The 26,780-nt window shown below is 53.9% G+C and overlaps 3 protein-coding genes across 3 annotated transcripts; 2 read left to right on the forward strand and 1 right to left on the reverse strand.

The window, feature by feature from the left end:
* Positions 1 to 140: 140 nt before the first annotated feature.
* Positions 141 to 1,524, reverse strand: J4E78_001344 (uncharacterized protein; the record flags this gene model as incomplete). The annotated part of the gene is made up of 3 exons (XM_049362003.1): positions 141 to 855; positions 906 to 1,218; positions 1,266 to 1,524. The coding sequence occupies 3 exons, from the start codon at positions 1,522 to 1,524 to the stop codon at positions 141 to 143; spliced, it is 1,287 nt and encodes a 428-aa protein (XP_049227286.1).
* Positions 1,525 to 4,257: 2,733 nt separating this feature from the next.
* Positions 4,258 to 6,870, forward strand: J4E78_001345 (uncharacterized protein; the record flags this gene model as incomplete). Its single annotated transcript, XM_049362004.1, has 3 exons — positions 4,258 to 4,296; positions 4,352 to 5,481; positions 6,726 to 6,870. 3 exons carry the CDS (start codon positions 4,258 to 4,260, stop codon positions 6,868 to 6,870), a joined length of 1,314 nt encoding a protein of 437 aa, XP_049227287.1.
* A 1,854-nt stretch (positions 6,871 to 8,724) lies between these two features.
* Positions 8,725 to 12,081, forward strand: J4E78_001346 (uncharacterized protein; the record flags this gene model as incomplete). The annotated part of the gene is made up of 1 exon (XM_049362005.1): positions 8,725 to 12,081. One exon carries the CDS (start codon positions 8,725 to 8,727, stop codon positions 12,079 to 12,081), a length of 3,357 nt encoding a protein of 1,118 aa, XP_049227288.1.
* Positions 12,082 to 26,780: the final 14,699 nt, after the last annotated feature.

The raw sequence follows: 26,780 nt of genomic DNA on the forward strand, positions 1-26,780 counted from the left end.
TTGCGCGATCTAGCTATGTCTATCATCTATAGCGACTGCTGCAGTGACTCTTGCCGAAATCAGATGAGGTACTACCCAAACGCCGTGCTATGCAGAAAGGAAAGCAAAGAATAGAAAGAGAGAAGAGAGTCAAAAGACATCTACTCCTCGAGCACACCAGTCTCCATCATGCTCTCCCGGAGAGCCTTCTTGTACTCGCGCTCCATGCCGTGCCTGACGGCGTCGAGAACGTTCTTCACAATAGCCTTGGGCTCAAAGCGAGGTGTGGTGCCGCGCTGGTAGACACCAGTCTCGACTAAGATAGAGTACCAGTTTGCGGAGTCGGTGTGCTCGTTGTACTCGTTGGTACCCCTCACATCGGACTCGGGTGTGTCACCTACAAAGTAGACTGTTGAAGGAGCCGAGTTGATGCCGTGGGTGTCGCGACGCCACTCGGCAAGAAGGCGGGTGGCGAATTCGAAGGTGCCAATCTGAGGCTTGCCAAATGCGGTTGTCTTCAGCTCGCGGCCAGTGACAGCCTTGAACATGGCCTCGAGTGAAACACGGAGAGCGCCCATACCAATACGGGTAAGGTCATGCGAAGCACTCCAGACGACATCGTTGTGGGAGAAGAAGACTGGTGGGCCTTCGTCAAAGTTGGCAGATCGGGTTCCGAGACGACCGTTCTTCGACATCAGCAGGTCGAGGATGATCTGCTGATCCGATGCCCAATCGCGAGAATCGGCGAACACGAAAATGGCGTCAATGTCGACCTCAGCGAAGTTGCGGACTCGCGAGTTCTTGTATTCTTCCTCTGTGAGCTTGCGGAAGGGTGTAGTATCTTGGTTGTCTTTGATGATGTCTCCTGGAGTGACGCTGGAGCGGTGTTAGTCGATGTCATGAACAGGTGTTACGGGCGAACTTACACATCCTTAAAGCCGTAGCCCTCAGCGACAATGCGGCACTTCTCGCCCTCGCCTCCAACGACGAGGACGGTGTTGTACTTCTCTGCCATCTCCCTCATGGGTGTGTGGCCGCAAATGAATTGTCCAGGTGATACTTCCATCTCCATTTGCTTGCTGAGTTGCACGCATCGCTCGGCTTCAGTCTTGCCACCACCGTTTGTAACGAAGATGTATGGTACAACAATGCCGTACTCGTTCTCACCGTTGAGCATCTTCATGGCTTCAACGGCTTCTGGGATGGGTCGTCCACCTCGGATGAGGACACCATCGATATCTAGGATGCGTTAGAAAAGACATGCTTTACCATGGTGACTAACATACCAAAAGCGAAGGCGTATTTGTCCGTAACTGATGTCTCTGGGGGGGTGTAGCCAGGAGATCCAGGGGTGTTGGCAGCGTCAAGGTGATGTCTGGCGGTCTCGAAGGCACTGGCGATCTCTGATGCTTTTGATGAGGGAGCCATGAGATGTTGTGGGGGGACGACGACCGTTGGGCCCATCTTGATGTTGTCGCTGGTAGCCTCACTGGCAGAGAGGCGACGCACGCCCGTTGAAGGGGCTGCTAGAGAAGGTGCCGACATGGTGATGGAGTGTGTGGAGTTTGGGTTCGAGGAAGTTTGCAACGTGTGTTTGTTGCAAGAAGCTGTACAGTTGTGGTCTGAGCGAGTTCGAAAACGCTGGAAGTACAACAGCCTTTATAGTTTGCGAGCCCGATAGATAGGTAATGTCTCCAGAAAACCCCTCAAAGGAAGCGGAGAGAACTGTGGGTATGTGGGTAAGTGGATATGTGGAGGTGGGTTGATGGTTGGTTTACGCGCAGATACCCAGAGTTTTATACCGAAGAGACAAGGTAGTCTGTACTTCGCCCCCTACACTACTCAAACGTCCACTGCAACTCTAGCGGCACGGTACACTGCGCTTCTGCGTAAATGTGCCGGACCCTGAACGATAAGGGTATGGCTTGGGATTCTGTTGGATGGCATTGCGTAGATCTATGGCGTCACTCGGGCAGATTGAGGGCAAGGGACGGTTTTGCAACACCGGAATTCGATAGCGGTAGGGAGAGCCCAGGCGTGCGCTTTTGACATGTGGTGAGAGATTGTGGCATGTTTCTCGATGCCCATTCGACAAGTAGTCTGGTAATGTTGCAATAATAGTGGGTATGACAGTCACGGTACAGGGCCTCCTGCATCTCAGGCGGTCTCAAAGTATTGCCGTCCCATGCGCGCCATGTGGTAGACGGCCGCGGTTGGTGTTGCTGTGGAACTGTGTTGCAGAGTTTTGAGGGTCTTTTGCGCTAGTGATGTCATATCTGATTAGCTCGCATATCGCTTCGGCGCCTTGGAACAGCCATTCGAATCGGCTGGGGCATCCGCAAATGAAGAGCCTCAGGGACTCAGGGCAGGCGATGCTGATGAGTCCATCTGAAGTCTACCAGCTCCGATCGATAGCTCCTGGTTTCCGGCGAGAACCATCCGGCCGACAATTATCGCCAAGTATCGGAAGCTAGATGAGGCAACTTGAGGCTCAAACGTAGGCTATCTCGGCAGACATGCCAATCCGTCTTAGGCTCTTGGGCTCTTAGCCTTCGTCCGTCGTCACCATATTGAAAACCGACCTCGACTGAATAATACAGCATCGATAGAGACGAGACACAAGTGCGATTCCATGCGCGGGCCTTATCGCTACCTTTCACATGTCGAATGAGACGACTGACGCACCTCTCTTCCGAGTGTAGGCGCGTGCATTGAGCCATATCTCCCCAGCTTACATGCGGTGGGCCGCGAGTAGAACCAGTACCCACAGGCATAGTCTCAGGCCATAGCGCTTGACGTAACTGTACATGAATGTACACCGCAACTGGCGGCGCATGTGCAGTATGGACTGCGGCGCCAGGAAGCATGTATGCCATCATTCCGCATTATAGGATCGGGCTGCCATTGTGGATATGGGTGGTATTACCTCAAAACCAAGCTCAACACCTGGTATAGCAAATTACAAAAAGAACCCCTCGAGAACGAAAGCTGAACGACTGTTGACGATTAGTGGTTGGCGTAGTGGATGTAGATTGAGGCATTTGGGTGGGAACGCAACACGAGTGCCTGGTCAGTTTGGGAGAACACATTTAGCGGCCAGTCAAGTCACGCATCCTGTGCACATTGGCGCTTTCAGAATGCCGCAAGACCCGTTTAGGACCGGAATGCCCTCTGCAAGGGGCAATGATCTGAAGTAGCTCCAGCATTATGCAGGAAGCGCACTTATCGCGACCGGTGTTTTGGCTGCGAATTCTAAAGAGATGGATGAACGGGGTTTCGTTGGAGGTGGTGGACCTTTGTATGGGGCCATGGTCGTCGAGCACGTTCTTCTCCACCTCTCCACGATTTCCCCAGGAGTTGCCCCAAAGTTTTTGAGTTGTGGATAGCTCTAAAATCGGCTTTGCAGAACTCAAGGCCCTCGCATATGTTGCTGTATGTGTTGAAGATGGTGTAGCAGCGCGATGATCTTTTAGGTCCCTTCTCCACCACCCTCTGGCCATTAATGTAGAAGATTTTCTACACCCACGGGGTTCCCGTCGCAGGGTCTCGGCACATCTGCGGCGGTCCACTAGTTTTGCGGAGGGAAGATGGAAGAGGCGCTGATCGATCAGGAGATTGGACCCTCGCATCTGTAGTCGTTTTGCCGCCGGCACGACAGATCCGAGCATGAGTCGTGCAAGACACTCGAGCTGTACAGCTGAGTCTAACCGAGGAAGATGAGTAGGCCAGCGCTACGAGAGGCGGAGTGACGTGCTGCAGTTGTGTTGCAGCTTCGGGGTTCATGAGGGTGACGTGAGAGAGGAGCCGCTGAGGGGAAGGAGCAGCCCATCGCCAGTCGGCAAGCGCGCGCGCAGCACCTGGGCAACTGCAACGCGCAAAGTGCTCATCCCCCAAGCACAACCCAAGATATGCCCTCCATCGGCCCACACATATCCAGGACAGCGACAGGAAAACTTTTGACGCGTTCGAATATGAACTGGACAGGTGGCTCGCTACAGCGCACCAAGAAAGCCAACACGGGCGTGGTCCAACAGCAGAAAGCATACTTTGCCCGAGCGCGGACACAGCTTCAAAATGATACTAACTCTCCCGTCGCTCCATTTCGCCCTAGCTATTTGCAAGACGATGGAGACTCCTACCTTTTAGGCATAGCACCATCTGGCTCAGGCTCTCTGCGACACACGGGGCACGCAGCGAAACGTCGCAACGAGAGAAAGCAGCCTGAGCACACGCCAGGCAACTATCAGCCAACCGCAAAACGCCGTGAGACAACGCCCCATGGAGAATCACACCCAAACGATCGGCTTACTCATAAAGGTAGTAGTGACGGCTCGTCACTCTTGCCCAAGTGACCGCAGATACTAATAGATAGATAGACTTGCGTGACGGAAAACGCAAGGCCTCCGAAGCCGATACGGAACTGCACTTACTCGAAGCGAATAGGAAGAGGCTCTTAACACAGAAAGACTGGGTCGGCATCGACCCATCGAAGCCGGTCAGTCTGCGGTTCCGCTTGAGCAGAGAGAAGAGCAAGATCGGCAAGCGCAGAAGAACGACAAGAGGACGCGGTGCAGCCCCAAGACGAAAGAACAAGGATGAATTCAGGAATGAAGTCCATGACTTTGCAGACGATTCCTTTGCCCAAGTCCATGGAGATAGTGGTCCACGCCAGCGTCTAGATGATGTTCGAATCCGGATTGGCACAGATGCAATGACAAACACTTACTCTACACAATTGGACCAATATGCGCAGTCGCATGCTTCGTCTGAATCCATGCTTTTCGACCAGGAAGGACCGCTTGCACAGCTACGCTCAGCGAAGCCACCTGCCGACCTTGAGCTTCTTGCAGCAACTAGTGCTTTCGAGCAAGCTGATGTTGCTTCCCGTGCGCCATCGACCGGTGAACAACCTCAGCACTATGGCCTTGCTCGGCGCAGTGTAGCTAGTCCTTCTCCAGACGCTTCTGAGCAAAAGAGCTTTACGGGTGACCAGTTTGAGCTGCAGTGTCAACCTGCGACGATGACTTTCCGTGAAAACGAGAGCTCTACGCATGACTTCCGACTCACACATCATGCTTACGGGGAAGAGCGCGCATTTCGTCTCGCCTTCAGCGGCTCCAACTCTACTGCAGGTGCCCGTGGTCGCACTGCATCGGATGGCAACCAGATCGGTGAGACAAAGCCTTTTGACGATCCAGACTCGGTAGGTGAGTCCAAGACGGGATATGTGCATCAGCACAATATTGATAGGGAACGATCAGTCGGTGTTGACTTTTCTGCTGCCAATACAATCGTCGATGAGGGCCCCTGGAAGACGTATCTCGCAATCTCCGATGGTTCAAGCCACTCCGACAAATCCATTCAATCCAGAAGCAGCGTCCCGCATAATTACCCCGCCAAGAGACATAATAACGAAGCTGCAATGGACTGGTCACAGCATGCCACTCAAGGTCAGGGCAACGAGAGTCGCATTAGCTCGTCCTCCGTTTCCGCCTCTTTGCCGTCTTTGAAGAGAGGTGTAAGAAAACCAATATCGGCGCATGCCTCCGACATGGCCCTCATTCGTCGGGACAGACCGGTCAACGCTGCTGTGCAAAGTCTGGACGAAGACGAGAAGAATTGGCGAGCGTTTGTTTTTCAGACCGACGATAACGATCAAGGAATGCATGATCATGCATGCAAGACATCCCCGCTGGTTCCAAAGTACTCGGAGAATTCATCCTCAAGGTGTCTGCCACTATCTCGTGCCGTCAGCTCTGTGAGCCCTGCAACGTTCGAGTCTAGACCTCAAATTGCTTCTGGCACGGGCTATGACGCCTTGGAATCCAGAGCTTTAACGCCATCACCATTCCTCAACGACGATTCATTGGGACTTGGTGGATTTGTTGAGGGAGTGAGCGGGAATAAGCAGGGCGAGAAGATGTCGGGTCGCAAAGTGTTCGACGGGCAGTCCCATGCATCTCTGCAGAACCACGCTTCCTCAGACATCATCTCCTCAAGGGTCTTCAGTAGCACAAAAACGTCCCGGAACCTAGATGGACATGCCAGCGCCGTTGCACAGCATCCAACATGGTCGAACAGACGTATATTGCGCGGAAATTCGCAAGGGTCTTCCTCTGGCTGCGATATCCTGACGAGCGATGATGGGGCACTCCACCTCGTCGATCCTAACAAACGTTGACAAGGTACATGCTGGTTGGCTGTCTCAGTGCGGACGCGGGATGCCTGAGGCTGAAATTTGGTGGAACGTTTCGGCTCTTCCTGTAACATGGATTCGCCATTTCATGCCTATCGATATCGCAACGTAGTACCGTGGTAGGCTAACAATCGGCGTGCGACCTACTGCCATGAGCGAATCAAAATATTTTATGGGGCCTACATGTTCTCATTGGCGCAGAATGTGTACGATGGGCAGTTCATGCCGCAGTCCGGTAGCATGAGCTCAGCTCAGCTCATGGACACAATAAGATTCCGATCGTCCGCGCTGCTCAACATCCGGACAGCATCGGCAGCGCAAACATGGAGCAGCAGAGTGATGCAAAAGCTCAATGCAGAAAGCCATGTGAAGATAGCGATATGAATATGTGGAGGCACCCTTCGCACGGGGAATGGGTACAGGGCACTGGATGCATGGTATCTTGGCCAGAGATGCATGTCATCGTTGCAAATGTTTCGAGCAGGCTCAGAGCAGGTGGGGCTACGTGCAGCGCTATTTCGGGTGAGCCCTACGAGTTGTGACAACACAGTGCCGGCCATCCTTACTTAGCGAACGGCAACGACGACAACGGCGAGCCTACCGGATATGTGTCCGAAGGGCTACGAGAGGCCGCTGGTGCCCAAGGGCCGAATGCGGTGACACGACATCAGGGCATGAAAGGAATCAAGGCATGAAAGCGGCAGCTCAGAATACCTACTGCGCGTCAAAGAAACGATTGGACAAAGCGCAACGATGGACTTTGATGCATCACACCGCCCCAAGTCACATGGACAGAACGAAAGTGGAAAGCCCGGCACGTTGGCATCGTGTACTGTTGATGTGCGGGGGCGTCGTGGTTTGATTGGCAGCAGGGCGCCAGGGGCAGGAATCCTTCCTTCTCGAAGCTGTGGAAAGTTTGTGGAACAATCACGCGACTCGCAGTGGCAGGGCGATGCGGATACGAGCATTGGGCGCACCGCATTGTCGCGCCATTCTTTGTGAGGAGCGGGACGTGCTGGAATTGTGAAGCAGCCGAGTCGGCTGCAGCAAATTGAGGGGCCAGCAGAAGGTTGGAGGGCGTCGCCGGCGGATCCCTGACTCTGCGCCGGCCGTCAGAAGCCGGCTATGATGATGGAACCGTTGTGCCGGCTTCGCACTTGGGTTTCACTTGCCCGCGCGCCACGTGTGAGAGATGGGGGATTCCACCGCCACACATGGGGCGTTTGCACCGGCGATGCGACTGGCTGGCGGTTTGTTTCCAGCGACCGTGGGCGGAATGCAGTACACTCATTGCTTCGTGTGACTCGGACTCACCGTCTTGCTGTGCCAGGCCAGTCAGAGCTAGTATACCGCGCGCACACGATGTAGCAAACATGACGACGGCGCATCAAAGTTTTAACAGGCCAGCGCAACATACCGGTGAGTCAAAGTTGATCGACGACACACGAACCGAACAGCATCAGGGCCGCTGAGGTTGCTTCTTCGTGCAGCCATGCCATGCCCGCTCCGGAAGGCACGGCATCGTGACAATGGGCGATGGATCAGACTATGGAGCATGGCTCCCTGTGATGCAACTCGGTGGACAATGAACAAGAGCAGAACATGCACTGCCCTGTCATCGCATTGTGCCATGCTGCCGCGCTGGGTGCCTGTGGAATGCCGTGGCCGTGATCCTCAGGCGTCGAACGGTGAGACGTGATGATTGGCGGACCCCATAGTATAACCATGGGCTGCGTCATACAGGACACCGTTGCTCAGTGGGGCCTTAACCAGTGTCGCGGCTCTCGCAGTCGAGCGCTAGGCCAGGAGACAAACAGGGAAGTGCCCTCGGAGCCCGAATTGAGCGGAGGCGGATGGAAGCCCGAATGACTAGGAGTCAAGGGATAATCGTGTGCTTGTAAGATTTAGCTGAAAATTCGGTGAGCGCCTTGTCTGTTCCTGGCCCAAAGACGGCCGCCAAGCGCAGCCGTTGCCCATATACTACTACCTGTCTGCCCTACAGCCCACTCCTCTCGCACACTATCCACCAACTATCCACACTACGTCCAATTGCAGACGCACAAGACCCTCACACCACCGACAATTCACCACCTCACTCACGATACGCCGCCTCACCACACCCTTCTCCGCATTTCCTGCAGCGCCCACTCGCGCGCTGACTGATTTTCGCCCGCCCTGGTCTGCCGACGCGATTCGCTTGCAACCCCCACGACTGCTCCGGAGTACTCAGATCCTAAATTATCCATGCAGAGTGCATGCAAGTCAATTCTCCAGTAATCCCAGCTGACCTGCGTCTGCATCTTCGCGCAGCGCGCGCTTCCCAAGCCCGACTCGTCATAGCCCAAACGCATTCCGTCAGTCTCACGATGCGAAGCTGCTCCTAGCCTACGCTTTTCCACCAGGACCCAGCAGGCTGTTGATCCTGTCTGCTTTTATTACCCAGAGGCGCCCGCTCGCCGTTACGCTCCTTCTCCCTCACCACGGCCCGCGCCATGAAGATTTACTAGCCCGCCCCGTCACATCCTCTTGCTTGTTCCACACCACCAACCATGTCGCTGCTGCACGACGCCATCTCGCGACCGCGCATGCCCTCGCCCTCGCCCAGCTTCGGACGCGCCATCACCATACCCGCCCGCTCCAGTCCCGCGCTGACGGCCTCGTACCTCAATGGCTCTCTCAATGGCTCCCTGCAGTCCACGCCCGAGGGCATGGTGCCCGTCTCGTCCTCGCTGCCGGCCATTCCCTCCTACACCCTGCCCGAGTCGCTCCTGCCTCCACCACCCGTCCAGTCGCCGCCCACGTCCTCGCCGTCAGCCATGGCCGAGGCTCTAGGAAAGGGACCGGGCCTGATCCGCAGAGTGAGCCGCGGCGCGCAGGGCATTCCAGGTCGCTTCCGCCGAGGCAATGCGTCTGCGCAGCGCGACAAGAGCTCCGGCCCCGTCATCATGCGCCGCCGCAGCGACAGCAGGACTGCCGCCGACGCCGACACTGGCATCTCCGACTTCGACGCCTTTGAAGAGGAGGAAGCTGTAGAAGACCCCTTTGAGCCCATCCACGGCCTCGGCATCTCACACCCAACCCCCAGCTTCAGCTCGATACCAGACGCCGCCGTCGTCGCCCCCGTACGCAACTCGCGCCTTGAGCAAGGCACCGTTCTGAGAAAGATTACCAAGAAGGAGAAGAAGGAGATCAACCTGCGGCTCGATCTGGAATCGGCCAAGGTGTTCTGGGATTCCTCGCGCCCCTCCAAAGCCTTCTACATCGACGATGTCAAGGAGATCCGCTCAGGTCCGGAAGCTAAGCACTACCGCGAGGAGTGCAACCTATCCGAGAACTGGGCCCCCTACTGGTTTACCATTGTCTACACCGACACAACACGCTCCAAGGGCCGGATACGAACGATGCACTTGATTGCGCCTGACGTTGGCATCTTCAACATGTGGACCCAGACGCTCGAGTCTGTGTCGCGCAACCGCATCGACCTGATGGCCGGCCTCTTGGGCTTTGCCGACAAGAGCGCAAAGCTCGTCTGGCAACGCGCAATGAAGAAGCGTGGCGAGGGCGACGAGACACTTGACTTCCCCAGCACCGTCGAGCTGTGCCGAAGTCTACACATCAACTGCACCGAAGCCACCCTTCGCGCCTACTTCCAGAAAGCCGATACCCTCGACGCTGGAAAACTAAACCAATCGCAATTCTTGTACTTTGTGCGCCGCCTCAAGGAGCGCAAAGACATCAAGGCGATCTACAAGACCTACACGTCTGGCTCAAAAATTGAGATGGACAAGTACACTTTCTTCGACTTTCTGCAGCGCGAGCAAGGCGTAGACGTGAACGCCGATCTCGAATACTGGACCAACACCTTTGAGAAGTTTGCGCGTGCAACAAGACCCAGGATGGCTGCTACTCCGACCGAGGGCGGAGAGGTCCCATTGCCATTGGCCATGAACTTCCCCGCTTTCCAGACGTACCTGACTTCGGCTGCCAACTCCATCCTCAAGCCAGCCGGCCAGCCACAAGAACTCAACCGACCATTGAACGAGTACTACATCTCCAGCTCACACAACACTTACCTGCTCGGCCGTCAAGTTGCAGGCGAATCAAGCACTGAGGCGTACATTACTGCGCTTCAGAAGGGCTGCCGATGCCTTGAGATCGACTGCTGGGATGGCGCCGACAACATTCCGGTCGTCATGCACGGCCGCACTCTGACCAAGAGCATCCTCTTCCAAGACACCATCAAGGTCATCAACAAGTACGCCTTCACAGAATCACCCTACCCAGTCATCCTCTCGCTTGAGGTGCACTGCTCTCCGGTCCAGCAGTCTGCCATGGTCAAGATCATGATGCAGGAGTTTGGTGACAAATTGGTTCTCCAGCCACTAGACTTTGAGTCGCAGTCGCTACCCTCACCAGAAGAGCTGAAGCACCGCATTCTCATCAAGGTCAAGCGTGCTGCTGGCGATGAAATCGACACCAGGGCTCTCATGGGCGAGATCACCTCCCGAAGACAGCGCAGCTTCAGCTCTCCGTGGTCGAGACCCGTGATACTGAACGACAACCTCATCCCGAACTCGCCTCTTCTTTCCAGCCCGCCTTCAATGAGCCCACCAGAGCGAGCAGCATCCTTCTGGGCAACACCCCGAACTTCAAACAACACGCTACCCACCTCCGCAGCTGTGAGCTCAGCTGAAGACAGCGACAGCCCCAACGCAACCACTGCCGAGACTGCTGAGGTAGTAGATGATCGCCGTAAGCCGAAGAAGGCCAAGACCAGCAACATCACGAAAGAGCTCGGCAATCTTGGTGTCTACACAAGGGGAGTTAAGTTCACAGACTTTGGCAGCATTGACGCAAACACCTTCAACCACGTCTTCTCCATCAACGAGCGCGCCTTCGAGAAGCTCACCAAGCCTGGAGCCCGTGAGAAGCACTTGCTTGAGGAGCATAACATGCGTTGCCTCATGCGCGTCTACCCTCACGCCTTCCGCATCAACTCGTCCAACTTTGACCCCCTCAAGTTCTGGCGTCGCGGCGTCCAGATGGCTGCGCTGAACTGGCAAACTTATGATCTCGGTCAACAGTTGAACGAGGCCATGTTTGCTGGTGGAGAAGACCGCACCGGCTACGTGCTGAAGCCAGCAGCTCTTCGTCTTGAGTCACAGACCCCAGTCATCGGTCACAGGAAGGCACCTAAGAAGGAAGTCAAGTTCACTGTGCAAATCATCTCTGCTCAGCAGCTCCCGCGCCCCCGCGGTCTCGGACAGGAAGCCAACATCAACCCCTATGTTGAGTTTGAGATGTACTGTGCCGAAGACATGGGTGCGAATGCCACCGGTATCGGCGGACAGGACGCATCTGCTCGCAATGGCCACTCTGGCATCGGCAACCCCCTGCGCAAGCGAACACGCATCGTAGAGGGCAATGGTTACAACCCCGAGTTCGGCAACGAGATTGATATGACAGTTACGACCAGGTACCCCAGCCTTGTCTTCGTCCGCTGGACTGTCTGGAACTCGCTCGATGCCCGAACCACCAATCACGCCCCTCTTGCTACATTCACGGCCAAGCTCAACAGCATCCAGCAAGGCTACCGTCATCTCCCGCTTTACGACAGCAATGGCGAGCAATACCTGTTCTCCACTCTCTTCTGCAAGATCAAGAAGCAGGACATTGTCGACGCACCCGAGCCTGCCGCCAACGCTTCTTGCGGATCATCCATTGAGCCTGCCAGCCCGCTTCAAGAGCCCACCAACACCAAGGCAAGCCGCAGCTTCGTGAGGCGCTTGATCAGCCGTGCGCCCAGCGAGCGCAGGAAGCGCAAGGAAGAACAGCAACGCGCGGGTAGCGAGTCGCGCGAATCCGACCTAGACTCCATCAGTCGCTCAAGCACATTTGAGCGATAGCGTAGCATGACGCCACTGCTTGCAGCTGACGACGCGCCACGCGTCGATCCGGCTTGTATCATACATTCCATCCATACCGACCTCTACTCTGCTATCCTACGGCGTTCCGGTTCGGCATCTTCCATTGGTGCCTGGCGCCACGACAAGGGCCACGGCAAACAATTCCGACCGATCCTCAATCAAAATACCGCGCCCTGGCGCCACCGCATTGTGTTGGCAGGCCCGCTTCCGACGGCTATCAAAACTCCATCGAACCGCAACTTGGCCTCGGCACTCAAAAGTTATCGTTGATCATGTGTCCTCTTGGACACTGATCGCCTCGTCCCACTCTTCGCTTCTAGCATATACCCGTTTCTACAACCAATACTTTGTTTTCACATCGGTCATCGGCGCAACACTCAACCATGGGGGACCAACAAGGATAGTTTGCCGGCGAGCAAACTTTGACCTTAGTTACTGCATCTTGGCGATATCCCATAGACTTGCTTCTTGAGCTTCATCGCTCGATCATTACCTGTACAAAGCTTCTACTGTTCTCTCTTATTTCCTTTGTTAGCAAACTCTTAACGACGCTACGACAACATCAAAACTGCTTTGCATAGCATTGTTTTCAATTGCCGAGCCTGCGGTGCGGGGTTTTCGCATGGACGGTCGGCTGTTGACTTTTCGGGTTGTTTTCTTTCTTTCGTCTCCTCCTTCCGATAGAGGACGATCAATTTCGCTTCGATGCAGGACATGGTTTGGTGCAATCTTTTTCTCTTCACTTCTATACGTGGGCCGGCCCGGTCTTGCATGCTAGTCTTGCAAGGAAGAGGGGGTGGGCATTGGCGCATGTTCACTCTTTGGCTCTTTAGCTTGTTGTGGGTAATGGGCATGGCATTGGCGTGGGATAAGGTTAATCATCAGGAAGATACCACTCAACAAACATTTAGAAATGATACCACACGGCTTCAGCGCCACGATTGCGCAGATTTGGAAGTCAAATTTCCACACAACCCTCCTTCTCGATGCTTCCATGCTCTGACCACCGTGAATGATGACCACATAAAAAAAATTCCCGTTGCTCAGGAGACAGACTGGCTGGACTGGAACTGGCGGAAAGGGGCGATGGGTTGGGAGCGGGCTGGCCTTGCAGCCCGATCGACGCAGCCGTTCACGATCTTCGTCTCGAGAGCACGAGCTACGCTCCCTCTCAACCACTTCCTCGGAGCCGCACAAGGCCGCCGCAACGCATGGCGCACGGCAGACATGGTAATTTGAACAATGACATTTCCAGCTAACCTCTGCCTGCCACCACGGCCGTGGTTGACGTGGCTAGCTTCCGTCCTAACCTCGTGTTCTCTTCCAAGCTTTTAACCATCCGCACGCACACTACAGCTGCGCTTTACTATTGCAGTAGCTTCTTCGCGAAAATGAATGAATGACTTCTGTCTGCCAACACACCCCACACTCACTCTCCACATGCAGCACTAAACACGTCTTACTCCGCACCCCGGCTTCACTACATCATGACAACACCATGCACTTGCATCTGCAACCAACAGTACCGTACAGTACCGCTCTAATTAACGTGCGGAGAAATCCACAAGCCTAGCTACCTAATCCGTTGGCGATGACAAAAAAGAAAAAAGAGCAGCAAAAGCCGGTCGTCGATCTGGACCGCTGCTGTGGCGCACGGGTAGGGTTGATGAAAGCAAAAAAAGTGTAAACCTTGCGCGACGCCCGCTTGCCCGTAAACTGTTTTCGCTCGCTGGTTTCGTAGGTTCCCAGTGACGGCGGACGGAAGTGTGGGTTCAGAGTTCCCCGCAGAGCACGGGAACGCAAAAGCCACTATCCGGTCTTGCGGGTGTTGCGGATGTGGTTTGGGCGCAGAGGCTGGACTGGGCCATGGATTTGAGTGGGAGAGGTAGGCTGGCCAGCAGGAAGTGAGGCAAAGTGGTGAGGTAAGGGGAAAGAAGAGATTGGGTCTGGGCAGTGGGCCTTGCGCGAATGGATGGAGATGCGCGATGGTTGGTGTTTACTGTACTGATGATGTGATGATGCCTCCGTACCGAAAGTATGGAAGGAACCGTTCGAGGCTGGCTGCCTGCGCGTGGCAGTTGGGGACACGCGAAAAAGCAAAATCCAAGGGCGGAACCAGGACGGCACGATCCGATCACCGCGGTAACGTTGCACAACCTCCATGGCGTATTCAACCAAGTTCAAGCTCAAGTATACGAAGACGAGTCAAAATTCAATAGTCTTGCTGCCTGCCTGGCTGCGGCTGTGCCTGTGTGACGCGAACTCTGGTCTTTTGCGGCTGTGCGTGCGCTCTCCTCTTCGCATTCGTCCACCTTCCTTCGTTTCGTTCCTTCCCGTTTCTGACCTATGGCCGTGGATTACTACGGAGCAGTGTGCAGCATGCAGATGGGCTTGGATCATGTACCGAGTCATGAGCCATGTGTATATATGTATAGTATGTTACACAGCATGCACGCAATACGTAGTGTCCGAGCGCAACGCAGCGTTCCTTCGGCGTGAGGTGTTGCTAAGTCTCGCTGCACGTACGCACGCACGCAGGGCACGCATGTCGCGGGTAGGTAAACAAGGGCACGTGTTGGTTAGGTAAGTAGAGTTTCGGTTTCCCGCTGCTGGCGCTCTGCTCGCAACCTCTCGGAGGAGATCTTGGGCTTGAGGCACACATTGGGCATCGGAGATGGTGGATGCGAAAGCATGCAGAACATATGCGAGACATTTACGATGTGGATGTCACTGCCTCCGTACGTGAATGGCTCGCCTGGCAAGAGCTATCACGAATGCGACTGTCGCTTGAGCGAGAAAATCTTGGAAAGCATTGCGGGGCCGAGCTTTCATGTACGTGTTCATGTACGACTGCCCTGCGAGGCGGGTGGATGCGGAGCTGAGAACTGCCATGCGTGATTTGTTCGAATGTTTATTTGCTCGGATGGTGATCCGATGTGTTTTACATGTCACGAGTATGCTGTGTGATGGGTATGTAGCAGCGGGAAAGGCAGGTGGGTGTTGTGCCTTGCGTTTACGATGCTGTATGACCGTGGAGTAGGACCGATTACACTATCTATTGCGGAGGTTGCAGCATGCACGAGGCTGAGAGTGGATGTTCACTGCACCGAAAAAAGAAGATTCGAAAAGGTGAGGCATATCGGATTTGTGTCACCATGATTTCTGATCGGTGAAGATGATGCTCCGATTCTCTCGTAAGCATTAAGCTGAGTTCTGAGTTCGCACGAGCCTCGGGGCGTTTGGTATGGGTACCTCGCTTCTGCGGGGCGTAACTGTTCTATGTAAGGACTTTGCGAAATTGGTAAACTCCGCAATTTGTGAGATAAGCGCGCTCGACTCGGTGGTAGGTGCTGGGTATCCACTCTGTTCCTTGACTGCGAGGCTTGCAGCGTGGTGTTTACCGCACGTGGCGCCGTACTCCGATCGAACGTCAAGCCATTGACTTGAGGCTGGAATGTCCTTCCCGCGCCTTTCGCATTCGCCGATCAACTTGTGCAGGCGCAAGCCGCGGTTACTCAAGATTTCTTCATCAAAGTCTTCACCAAGCAGGGTCCCACAGTGGATATGCGAACCAGGCGCTGAACAACGTGGTACTTCTTGTGGGGGCGGCGCATGAACTGATAGCCGGTCAGATGTGAAATCTTCCGGTGGGCTGTTGATCTTGTGAATGAGGCGTCCTGCATGATGAAGGCGCAGGAAGTCGACGCCTGATGGAGTTGATGTGAGATCGTATATGCATGTGGAATTAAACATGAAGCTCAATGGTGCCGTGTCTCGCTTCGCATTGTCGGAAATATCGGATTGAGAGATGAGCGTAGTGCATAAGCTGCTGACTAGCAGGAGGCTTGCAGATGCGTGACATTATCATTGCGATAATGACGAGATGACCTACTTCGGATTGTTCTGCAGTACGGTGGTAGGGATCTTCGTGTCTCAATAGGCATTGTAGGTCAGAGAAGAGACTGCTTACTAACATATATCCAGGTAGCCGGTATATTTGTTCACCTCTTGAAGCCGCAAGTGCCGCGAGTAGGTGATCAATCAACATAGAGTGATTGATTCTGATGGCCCAAGTGTCGATCGACATTCTGAGTACGAAGCTCATTCGATGATGTTGATGTGGTTATCTATGACACGACTGTTCGAGCCGGCTGCATATGGCGTGGTTTTCAATGCGCCAGGTATCATTGGCGCGGTACAGTCGATCATGTTGCTTCACTCCTGTTACTTCAGCCCGCCGTAATATCGAATAGTCTGGGGCCTTATCCTTCAGCGAAGCGACGGAGTAAGCTGCGCGTGGACCATAACGTGTACACGTAGCCTCGCGGCATCATACGGAGAAGTTTCATGCCTCAGCCAAGACGTAACATGTGCTGTTTACGTATTTCGGGTCGCACGCCATTGTCGTTAGATATTGTGAATTTGCGATACACATGGACCGACGTACCTCGCAAAGTTTTCTGAGCCCATGCAGCCAAAGTCATGAAGTAGTGGCTTGCAGCTTGGAGGTAACGCCACCCCTGCTAAAACTATATCGCAGGCTGGCTGATACAGTGCGCGCATGCGGCTTGGAGGCAATGCCAGTGGTAGAAACGCATGCAAGTCGTGCCGCAAAATTGCACCCCGCATAAGGTAAAGAAGCGGTGATCGATTATTCGGCCAGTCCCGTGCGGCACGTTGTTGCCTTGTCTCCTGGAACCAACGAGTCTACCCGTGTGGATACTGCGGCTGCCGCCACTTCCAATGAGTAGGTGTGGGGCACTCGGATGCTCTCCGGCGATAGTGCTCGGCGGGTTGGCATCGTATCGCGTCGGCAGTACGCAGCATCGATGTAAAGAGACTGAATATATCGTCATGTATCAGTACATTGACGTTGTACCGTTACACAGACGTGGGGGTGGAAATGCTCGCTTCGTAGGAAAGGTGTCACTAGGGGTGGCTAGAATTCGTGTCGCATTTCCAAGTTGCTGGATACACACTATGATATCTTAGCAAGTAGGTAGTATGCAAGACGAGTTGTACTTCTACTTCGATTTTTTGTAGAATGCGACACGAACTGTGGTCGCACCTCGGGCTTTGTCGGAGTTGGCTAACGTCGTCGATGGTGTTCAATCGCTCTTGGGAATTGTTCTGCAAGCCGTGAAGACCTGTCTTTTCGAGTTGAATAGAGTATTCGGTTAACGTGAGCCGAGCACCATTACTCGACCATTGTGAAAGCCACATTTGGGTTGACTGGTAAGACCTCTGAGTTGGCGGATGGGGGAAGGCTATGATAGAATCTCGTAACTTACTGCCACATTTGACGTCATACAAGCGAATGAATGCGATAAATGTGAGTGATGTCTTCTGCAGCATGAGAAACCGGTCAAAGCCGTGAACCATTACTACAGACATGGTCGAGCAGCAATCACGGATTCCTCAGCTCGCACTGTATCGAACCTCGCAAGTAAGAAGTCCAAAGATGGCGTGCATGAGGGGCGTATGGTTTCGACACAACCGTACAAAAGACGTTGGCACTAGAATCAAGGGTCCATTAATGCGGCTCTGCTGCAGGTCATTCCAGTGACGATCAAAAGCCGTTGTGAAACCTAGCAGAGCGCCACTGCCACAGATGCAGGCCTTGAACTGACTGGATGTATGAAATGGCGGTATTGGGCGGTGGAAGGAGAAAGGAAAGAGACGAGGCTCGAGCTATGGTCTTGATGGCAGAGTGAGTGTATTGTGGAGGAAAGAGCGATGCCTCAGGTAAGAAACGCGCTAAGCCTTGTGCTCCGACGTTCCGACCCCGCTGAATTGCTGCAACCTTGAGACACAATCTTTCGCCGCCACCACCACTTGCGCGCGCAAACACGCCAAGCGCTACCACACAACCTCCCGCTGGAAATGGTGTGAGCAGTCGACCTGATCACAAACCACCCACGACATCCCCGGCAGCAACTGCGCCCGAAACTCTCAACCCGACCCCACAAATTTCGAATAAACCAGGGAGCCTTGGACGCGAACCTTCATCATGGAGGGCGCCTTCACGCACATGGGCAACCACCTGGTGTCCGACTCGGCTGCCACCATCAACGCGGGTGATGTAGACGAGGGCATCCTCGACGGCGATCTTGCACGCGGTGGTCTTTCGCGTAGGCGACGCGCTGATGATGACGAGGAGTACGATGAAGACGACCTGGAGAGCATGGCCAGCATGCCAGTCGGTGGACGCAACGGCCAGTCTGCTATGCGGGCGGAAGACGCAGAGGTCGAGCTACCAGCACACGCTTGTAGGTAATGATGGGTTGGGAGGGAATGAGAGGCATACTAATATCCCGACTAGGCGCATACTGTGGTATTCACAACGCCGGCAGCGTCGTTAAGTGTCTCGCCTGCAGCAAGTGGTTCTGCAGCGCCCGTGGCAACTCGTCGTCCTCGCATATCATCAACCATCTCGTCCGGGCCCGTCACAAGGAAGTCCAGCTCCACCCCGCCTCCTCGCTTGGCGACACGACGCTCGAATGCTACAACTGCGGTACCAAGAACGTCTTCCTTCTCGGTTTCATCCCCGCCAAATCAGACACCGTCGTCGTCCTTCTATGTCGCCAGCCATGCGCCTCCATGCCCTCGCAAAAGGACATGAACTGGGACGTGTCGCGTTGGCAGCCGCTCATTGAGGACCGCTCCTTCCTCCCTTGGCTCGTACCTGCCCCGACCGACCAGGAGCAGCTCCGCGCCCGCCACCTCAGCCCCCAGACGATCGCGAAACTCGAAGAGCTCTGGAAGGACAACGCGAATGCTACAATTGCCGATCTTGAGAAGGGCGCTGGTCAAGAGGAGGTTATCGCGAAGGTCCTGCTGCGCTACGATGACGCCTTCCAATACCAGAACGTCTTTGGTCCCCTAGTCAAGATCGAGGCCGACTATGATCGCAAGCTGAAGGAGTCGCAGTCGCAGGATAACCTCGTCGTTCGCTGGGACATGGCCCTGAACAACAAGCACACGGCTAGCTTCATCCTCCCCAAGCTCGAGCTGGGCGACGTCAAGCTCGCAGTCGGCGACGAGATGCGCTTGCGCTATACAGGAGAACTCCGTCCACACTGGGAAGGTGTTGGATACGTCATCAAGATCCCAAACAACCAGTCCGATGAGGTGACGATTGAGCTTCGCACCAAGGGCGACCACAAGTCCGTCCCTACCGAGTGCACCCACAACTTCAGCGCCGACTACGTCTGGAAGGCCACCTCTTTCGACCGTATGCAACACGCCATGAAGACTTTTGCCATCGACGAGATGAGCGTGTCGGGATACATCTTCCATCGTCTTCTCGGCCACGAGGTTGCTTCCGCACCCATGAAGATCCAGATTCCTCGCAAGTTCAGCGTTCCAGGTCTTCCTGAATTGAACGCCAGTCAGATCAATGCGGTAAAGAGCGTCCTACAAAAGCCACTCAGCTTGATCCAAGGTCCTCCCGGTACTGGAAAGACTGTCACCTCTGCCACTATCATTTACCATCTCTGCAAGATCAGTGGCAGTCAAGTTTTGGTTTGCGCGCCCTCCAACGTCGCTGTTGACCAGTTGTGCGAACGTATTCATCTTACTGGGTTGAAGACCGTTCGTGTGACCGCTAAGTCTAGGGAGGATGTTGAATCTCCCGTTGGATTCCTCTCCCTTCACGAGCAGGTCCGCATGAACGATACCAACGTCGAGCTCAACAAGTTGAACCAGTTGAAGAGCGATGTCGGTGAATTGTCAAGCCAGGATGAGAAGAAGTTCAAGCAGCTTACCCGAGCAGCGGAGCGCGAGATTCTGAACGCAGCCGATGTCATCTGCTGCACTTGCGTCGGTGCTGGTGATCCTCGTCTCTCCAAGTTGAAGTTCCGCACCGTCCTCATCGATGAGTCGACACAGTCAGCCGAGCCAGAGTGCATGATTCCCTTGGTACTAGGATGTAAGCAGGTCGTACTTGTTGGTGATCACCAGCAACTTGGACCTGTCATCATGAATAAGAAGGCCGCAACAGCTGGTCTCAACCAGTCTCTCTTCGAGCGTCTCGTCATTCTGGGATGCTCTCCTATTCGCCTTCAGGTTCAGTACCGTATGCATCCTTGTCTGTCCGAGTTCCCTTCGAACATGTTCTACGAGGGTTCTCTTCAGAACGGTGTCACCATGCAGGAGCGCATCCGTCGCGATGTCGACTTCCCCTGGCCCGTCGTCGACAGCCCCATGATGTTCTGGTCCAACCTCGGTGCCGAAGAAATCTCAGCTTCTGGAACATCCTACCTCAACCGTACCGAGGCTCAGAACGTCGAAAAGATTGTCACCCGCTTCTTCAAGGCTGGTGTACAACCTGGCGATATCGGTATCATCACTCCATACGAAGGTCAACGTAGTTACGTTGTCAGCTCCATGCAGGCAACAGGCAGCTTTAAGAAGGAAAACTACAAGGAAGTCGAAGTTGCCTCCGTCGACGCTTTCCAGGGTCGTGAGAAGGACTTCATCATCTTATCTTGTGTTCGTTCCAACGACCACCAGGGTATTGGTTTCTTGAGCGATCCTCGTCGTCTCAACGTCGCCTTGACCCGAGCCAAGTACGGTCTCGTTATTCTGGGCAACCCCAAGGTCCTGTCGAAGCATCCGCTATGGCACTACCTTCTTCTCCACTTTAAGGAGCGTAACTGCCTTGTTGAGGGTCCTTTGACCAACTTGCAGGTTTCGCTTCTGCAGTTCAGCCGCCCGAAGCAGACTTACCGTGGTCCTCAGCGCTACCAGATGGCCTACCAGCACGCCAATGCTATGACTTCCGGTCGTCAAGCTGGCTTCAACGGCAACAAGCCTCGCCAGGAGTACAACGACAACGGCTCAATCGTCGGCTACATCCCAGATGACGTCTCTTCGGTCCACTCTTCTGCTCTTGGTGGTGTCGGTGTTCCCTCCAACTACCCTCCCATGTTTTCCAACTTCCAGGAGTCATGGCCTCTTCCTGGTCGCCCCAACGGTAAGGGCAAGAATGGCGCGCCTGCAAGCGTGGCTGGTGAGTCGGTCGCCGCTAGCGAGCTTACCGATACTCGCAGCGATGCACCGGGCGGTATCAGCCTGTCTGGCCTGAGCTTGAACGACTACAACAAGCCGACCTCCCTTAGTCAGTCTGACCGTCTCAACCGCTACGTAGAGACTACCCGCCAGGGTCCCAACGTTGGCACTGGCTTCGGTGCTGGTCGCGGTCTGCGCAGTGGACTTGGTGGCTTTGAGGATGACGATGCTCGTAGCGTTTCTACGGCTTTCGCCAGTCAGATAGGCACTGGCAACAACGGATACGACTGATCTCTTGTCTTATGATACCGTAGGGATTATTCCTACTGAGTACGTACCACGTTTTGGCTGCGAGCCTCTCTTCCACCCAACGGGGCAAGATGCTTCACAAGGGGTCGCCCGACCCACAGTGCGCTCCGTCGGCAGGACCAAAGAAGGCGATCGCCAGTGCGTTAGCACAGATATCGATATTGGATCAGATTCGCCCTGCAACCTGGCTTGCCGTCTTACCTGCAGGTGCTATGTTGCATGCGTCTGCGCCAACACTCGGCCTTATGCCGATATCTGTGCCAGCAAAACATCGTACTTCAACGTCGGCCCGGCAGAGGTGTACAGAAGACGCAAAGCAGGATGAGGATTCCGGTCGCAGTGTAAAGGTCTTTATGGACTACATCGGAGAAGTAGCATTCGATTCTTCACACTCCTTGTTGCCCTCAGGGGCTTATCACGAAGCTTGCATGTAGAAAAAAAGGGAGAAAACCATACTACAGTCGTTGCTGGAGAATATAAAACATTGCTTTACTACACCTCAGTACCTGAGCTAAATGATGACAGATTCTGGAGATCAATGATTGACAACAATTGAGATCGCCCTGCTTATTAAATGAAGCTATGGATATCGAACAAGAATTTCGTGGGCTGTCTTTAACAGTCCAAACGCAGTACTTAACTATTCATATGAGATCTCAGTAATAGCTGTATCCGCCATATCCACCATGACCACCATGACCATCATGACCACCATAACCGCCAAACGCTCCATAACCGTCGTACCCATCATACCCTCCACCATAGTCATCATACCCCCCGTAGCCATACCCTTCATACCCCCCATATCCGCCGTGGAAGTCGTCATACCCACCATGCCCACCCATGCCACCATCAGTGAAGTCATCGTAGCCCCCATAACGACCATACATATCACCATGAAAAGCACCTTGCTGATACATGTTGTCGTATCCATAATCGGCACCCTCTTGATATCCATCGTACATCTCATCATAGTTTCCCTTCCTAAAGCCGTATTGTCCGCCTTGGACGTAGCCGCGGCCGTATCTAGTAAGATATACATGTCAGTATGGCAAGAAACAATGCGAAAGAAGAATCGAGATCACTCACCCAGCCGCCCTTCCGCCCATATGGTTCTCATAAGCCGCGTGTGCATACCCCATTTGACCGGCTTCGTCGTAGGTCGGCTGCCATTCTCCGCGACGACCACGGCGTGGTGCATCGATGTGGCCTGAAGAGTAGTCGTGGGTTCCGTCGTCGTGTGTTGTGTGACTCATTACATAGTCGCGGGGGTCGTTCGGGTCGTAGCCTGCGAAGGGGTCGGGGTGGTCTTCTGTGCGGCGGGATCTGCGAGAGCTTTTTCGGGGCATGATTGTTGATCTATGTAATTGATGGTTCTGGAGGTCGCTTGAGGGGTTGTGATGAAGAAAATAGTAGCTGTGAGAATGGGGGGAAGAGAGAGAAGACTCGACTTGACAATATAGACGATTTATATGCGCATTGCTACGATGTGTTCGCTGACGGCGATGTCGAGATCCTCTCGAGTGCGAATTATCGCCAATTCAACGACTAGTGACGACGTTGACATGTTGCAGAAGTGACTGACGCAAAGTGTTCCAGCGGATAAAGACGAACATCCTGGCGATGGCGCGCTTGTTGTACAATATAAAGCTGTACCTGGCCAGGGCATTGAGCAGACAAACTCATAGTGCTCGTCGCCAGGTGAGGCCACTGACGCACTCGCTGAGCAGAGTTCGGTGAAGCACACACGTTGCTGCCATCTGTTCGCAATGGCCGACACACCAAATCGACTTGAATGCAGAACACTCCAACACATTTTTTGTCACAACCGCCTCACCCGACCAGATGCTCATCGAAGTCCTTCGCCACCGCAACAGTACCCATACGCGGCTCGCTCGTCTACTCTTGAAGCCTCACAATTGTTCTACTCCTCCACATATGTCGTCTCCATATGTATCCATCAATATGGAGACCTCACCTCACCATCGAGCAACGATTACCCAGCCAACAAGCGAGCTTGCCGCAAACCAACGCGCGTCGCCATGGGCCTGTATCCTGCTATCCTCGAGGACCCCACGCAACCGTTGCAGCAAGGAAAGCGGGCATGCCCGACGGCCTGATCACCCAAAGGAAACTAATCCCGAGTCGCGTAGAAATTTGAGACGCTTGATCCCACGCGTGGTTGCCGCGAAGATATCCATGTCCCGTTCGTGCATGGCGGGTCCCTATACGGTCCGATAATAAAGGCCCGACGCGGCTGATCTATGCTGGCGATCGCGATCGTGGAGGAGCGGTACATGTGACTGTAGGAATACTGCGATCGAAGATTGCTCATTGATTTGTGTTGGGCTGTGGTTGGGTTTTCTTACTGTGGTCGTAAGCAAGGCTGTTAGTGCTGGTCAGGTTACTTTGACTATACCCACCTGGTGGATGAGGTACCTTGTCGGTTGCTCCCAATTCTTGGGTCAACATCCCACGCTGATGTTCTCGACGCTTGTCTCTTCATAATCCATGACGAAACAGTCTCCTGCGTGAGTTCATGCTATTGATGGGAGACCTGGCGCAGTTGCATATTGCAGGTTTCCCCGCTATGCCATGCCTAGACGAGAAAGGTTTCCATGCATGTAGTACTTGACCGCATCTAGGATGGACTCTTGAGCATGTGTCTTTTTCCATGCATTCCTTGTACCATTAATGGGAAGCCAGCGGTGAAGTGGCCCGCGCCCACCCGGGAAAACAACGGTGTTCCGTGATTGTACTTGTCCGCCTGTTGATGTCAACAATGACGCATAGGTGCAGGCGAAGATGACGATGCAATCTGAGCTTAACCTTCTGGATCAATCGTTGCATAAGTTGACTACGCACTGCGAGCCGACGGGTTGGTAAGACGAGAAGTCGGTGAGAGGATCTGACCACACCCTCCACAAAAGCCCACACGGCATTGCGGGGTCGCAGATGATGCGGCTCTCAAGTGGGGTTGTGGAAGATAGTTGTTGATGTGCGCACTGCATTTCCGTGGTCGTTATGATGTGGAGAAAGTTCAGCTGTGAGGCGGCTTAAGGGAGACTCCCGATGCATTGTTAAGATGACTTCGAGATTGTGTGGAGCGCCGCATCATCGAAGTGTATGTCCGGACTATCGCGATGGTAAGATTGTTGATGTTTACATGCTCTTGCATCTTGAGGTATCCATTATCTAAAGGAGCAGCGGAGAGCGGAGGGAGTCTAACTGCATGAGGACTAGCCTTGTTTGCGCATACCAGATCCCAGCGCGACCGCCGCTGACGTAGTTTTATTCAATCGTCATTTTGACTTTTCGATCCCCAGTGCCTTCCACATGCGAAATGATTGGCGTTCCTGAAACACATCCCCATCGCTCCCGGACGTTCCTGAATTATGTTCGACTTACAAATCGCGCAGACTGTGGAGTAAGATGTGGACCTGACTCTTTGCGACAATCGAGTCGACATTCTCCCAGACGAGGGTCCGACGACGACCCGATTCTTGGGCCTTCGATTCGTGTGTCGTCATATCATCCTGAAATAACACTAGCTACGGTTCGAACCAAATTTCGCAAGATTATGGCGTGAGAGGCGCAATGGGAGAGCAAGCGGTGAAAGAGCGGCAAACGTACGGCCACGTGCGTCGTACTTGGTATGCTAACAACTGACAGAGTTCAGCGGGTTGACTTGGGCAGCGTACGCTAATGCCTCTCGCGCCTCGTGAAGTGGAGGCAGAGTCGATACGAAATACCTATCGTGTGCCGTCTTGTGGAGTTTGAAAAATACCACCGGTTACTCATCATTACCTGGACATGCACGTACTACTGCACCAATCATGCTCTAACTCATTGTATAGTAACCGAACCCAAGGCATTGGACGATAGAGCAGCGACTTGCGACAAATGACGAGTAGCAGGCGCGGCTCTAATCTACCCTGGAGTACGAGCGATTGGCTCGAATGCAACTACTGCAATGTCGACTCAAGACGGACGACCAAGCGAGTAGTATCTTCGAGTTGATTTCCCTGATCTTCATGGACGCACGCACGTGATCTGCAATCATCTCGGCGGTCCACGAGTAAGAGGCTACAATCGCACCACTTCCTCTATCTCGAGGTTTCCCTGGCTCTCCCAGCATATACACGCGTCTCTCGCTGCATCACTTCCTTCATCACGCGTCATCAAGGTGCCACGACCGTTGCGCACCACATATTTACTGACAACAGCATCGATGCCCGGGAGCTCGCAAACAACCGATGCCGAATCCCTGCATAACTCTTGACCCACACACATGGCATTTACTCGGCATCTTAGATCCGTGAAGGAAGGCGCACGGGGCACAAGTCTACCACACCACACCAACCAACGGCTTTCGTATCAAAAGACGCAGGGAAGCCGGCCCCAAAACGAAATAACACGGCGATAAGAAAGACCCTTTTTTTTCTGTAGCATTCCTTTGCGATCTTGAGCGGGCTGTGCAAAAATAGCATGTGCTGGCAAACTAAACGCAGTCCAACTTTTATCTCTAGTGCAGCTTGCGTTGGGTAGATGTGGGTTTAGGACAACAAAGAGAAGGAGATTACCAGCACATTTGTTGTACAGCAAGGCCTTAACCTCAACAACACAAACAATATGCGCAACACATGCATATTCCCGCAGAAACAAGCACCCATGCGCAACATGCAACACATCAATCACGGTTCCCCTCGAAAGCATCACGTCCAAACCCCTTCCGGGCCAAGATCACCCACCCGGCACACTTCACCCCAAGCAGCAATCCACCATGAAGATCCTTCACAGCACTGCGGGGCACTTTGCGCTTGGCAAATCTCACATCCCCCATCACCCATTCAGAATAGAAGGATGATCTTTAGTTAGACCATCTTCCTTTGTTCGCAAACACATGCAGGTTTACGCGAACGGCGATGGCGGACCACGCCAATGTCGCCGTCGAATGATCAACATGAACAGCGATATCTCAGCTGATATATGGCCATGTGTTGGCGATGATCGAAACATGTGGTCAACGGGCCGTCTAAACCTGCTTTTCGACTATCCCTTTCCCTTGATTTTTCGAAATCACGATTGACCCGGAAATGTGGTGGTAAGTGCCGCTGGATGCGAAGCGAGAGTGCAACTGCAACCACAGCGGTAGCGGACCTTGGTCACATAGTAGTAGCCCATGATTAAAACTGCCAATGCAAAGCCGGATTGGATGCCTCCAGCAGATTAGGAGATTTCCAAACTGCAAAGAAAGAATCAGGGTCCGCTCGCACGGGTCTAGTGGACGCTACGATGCGTTGGCTTGCAACCTTAGTAACTATGGAGTTATGTGGGGAATATTCTGCATTTCTCAT

Source organism: Alternaria triticimaculans (assembly GCF_023758025.1).
Source record: "Alternaria triticimaculans strain BMP 0046 chromosome Unknown scaffold_1, whole genome shotgun sequence".
Lineage (NCBI taxonomy): Eukaryota > Fungi > Ascomycota > Dothideomycetes > Pleosporales > Pleosporaceae > Alternaria > Alternaria triticimaculans.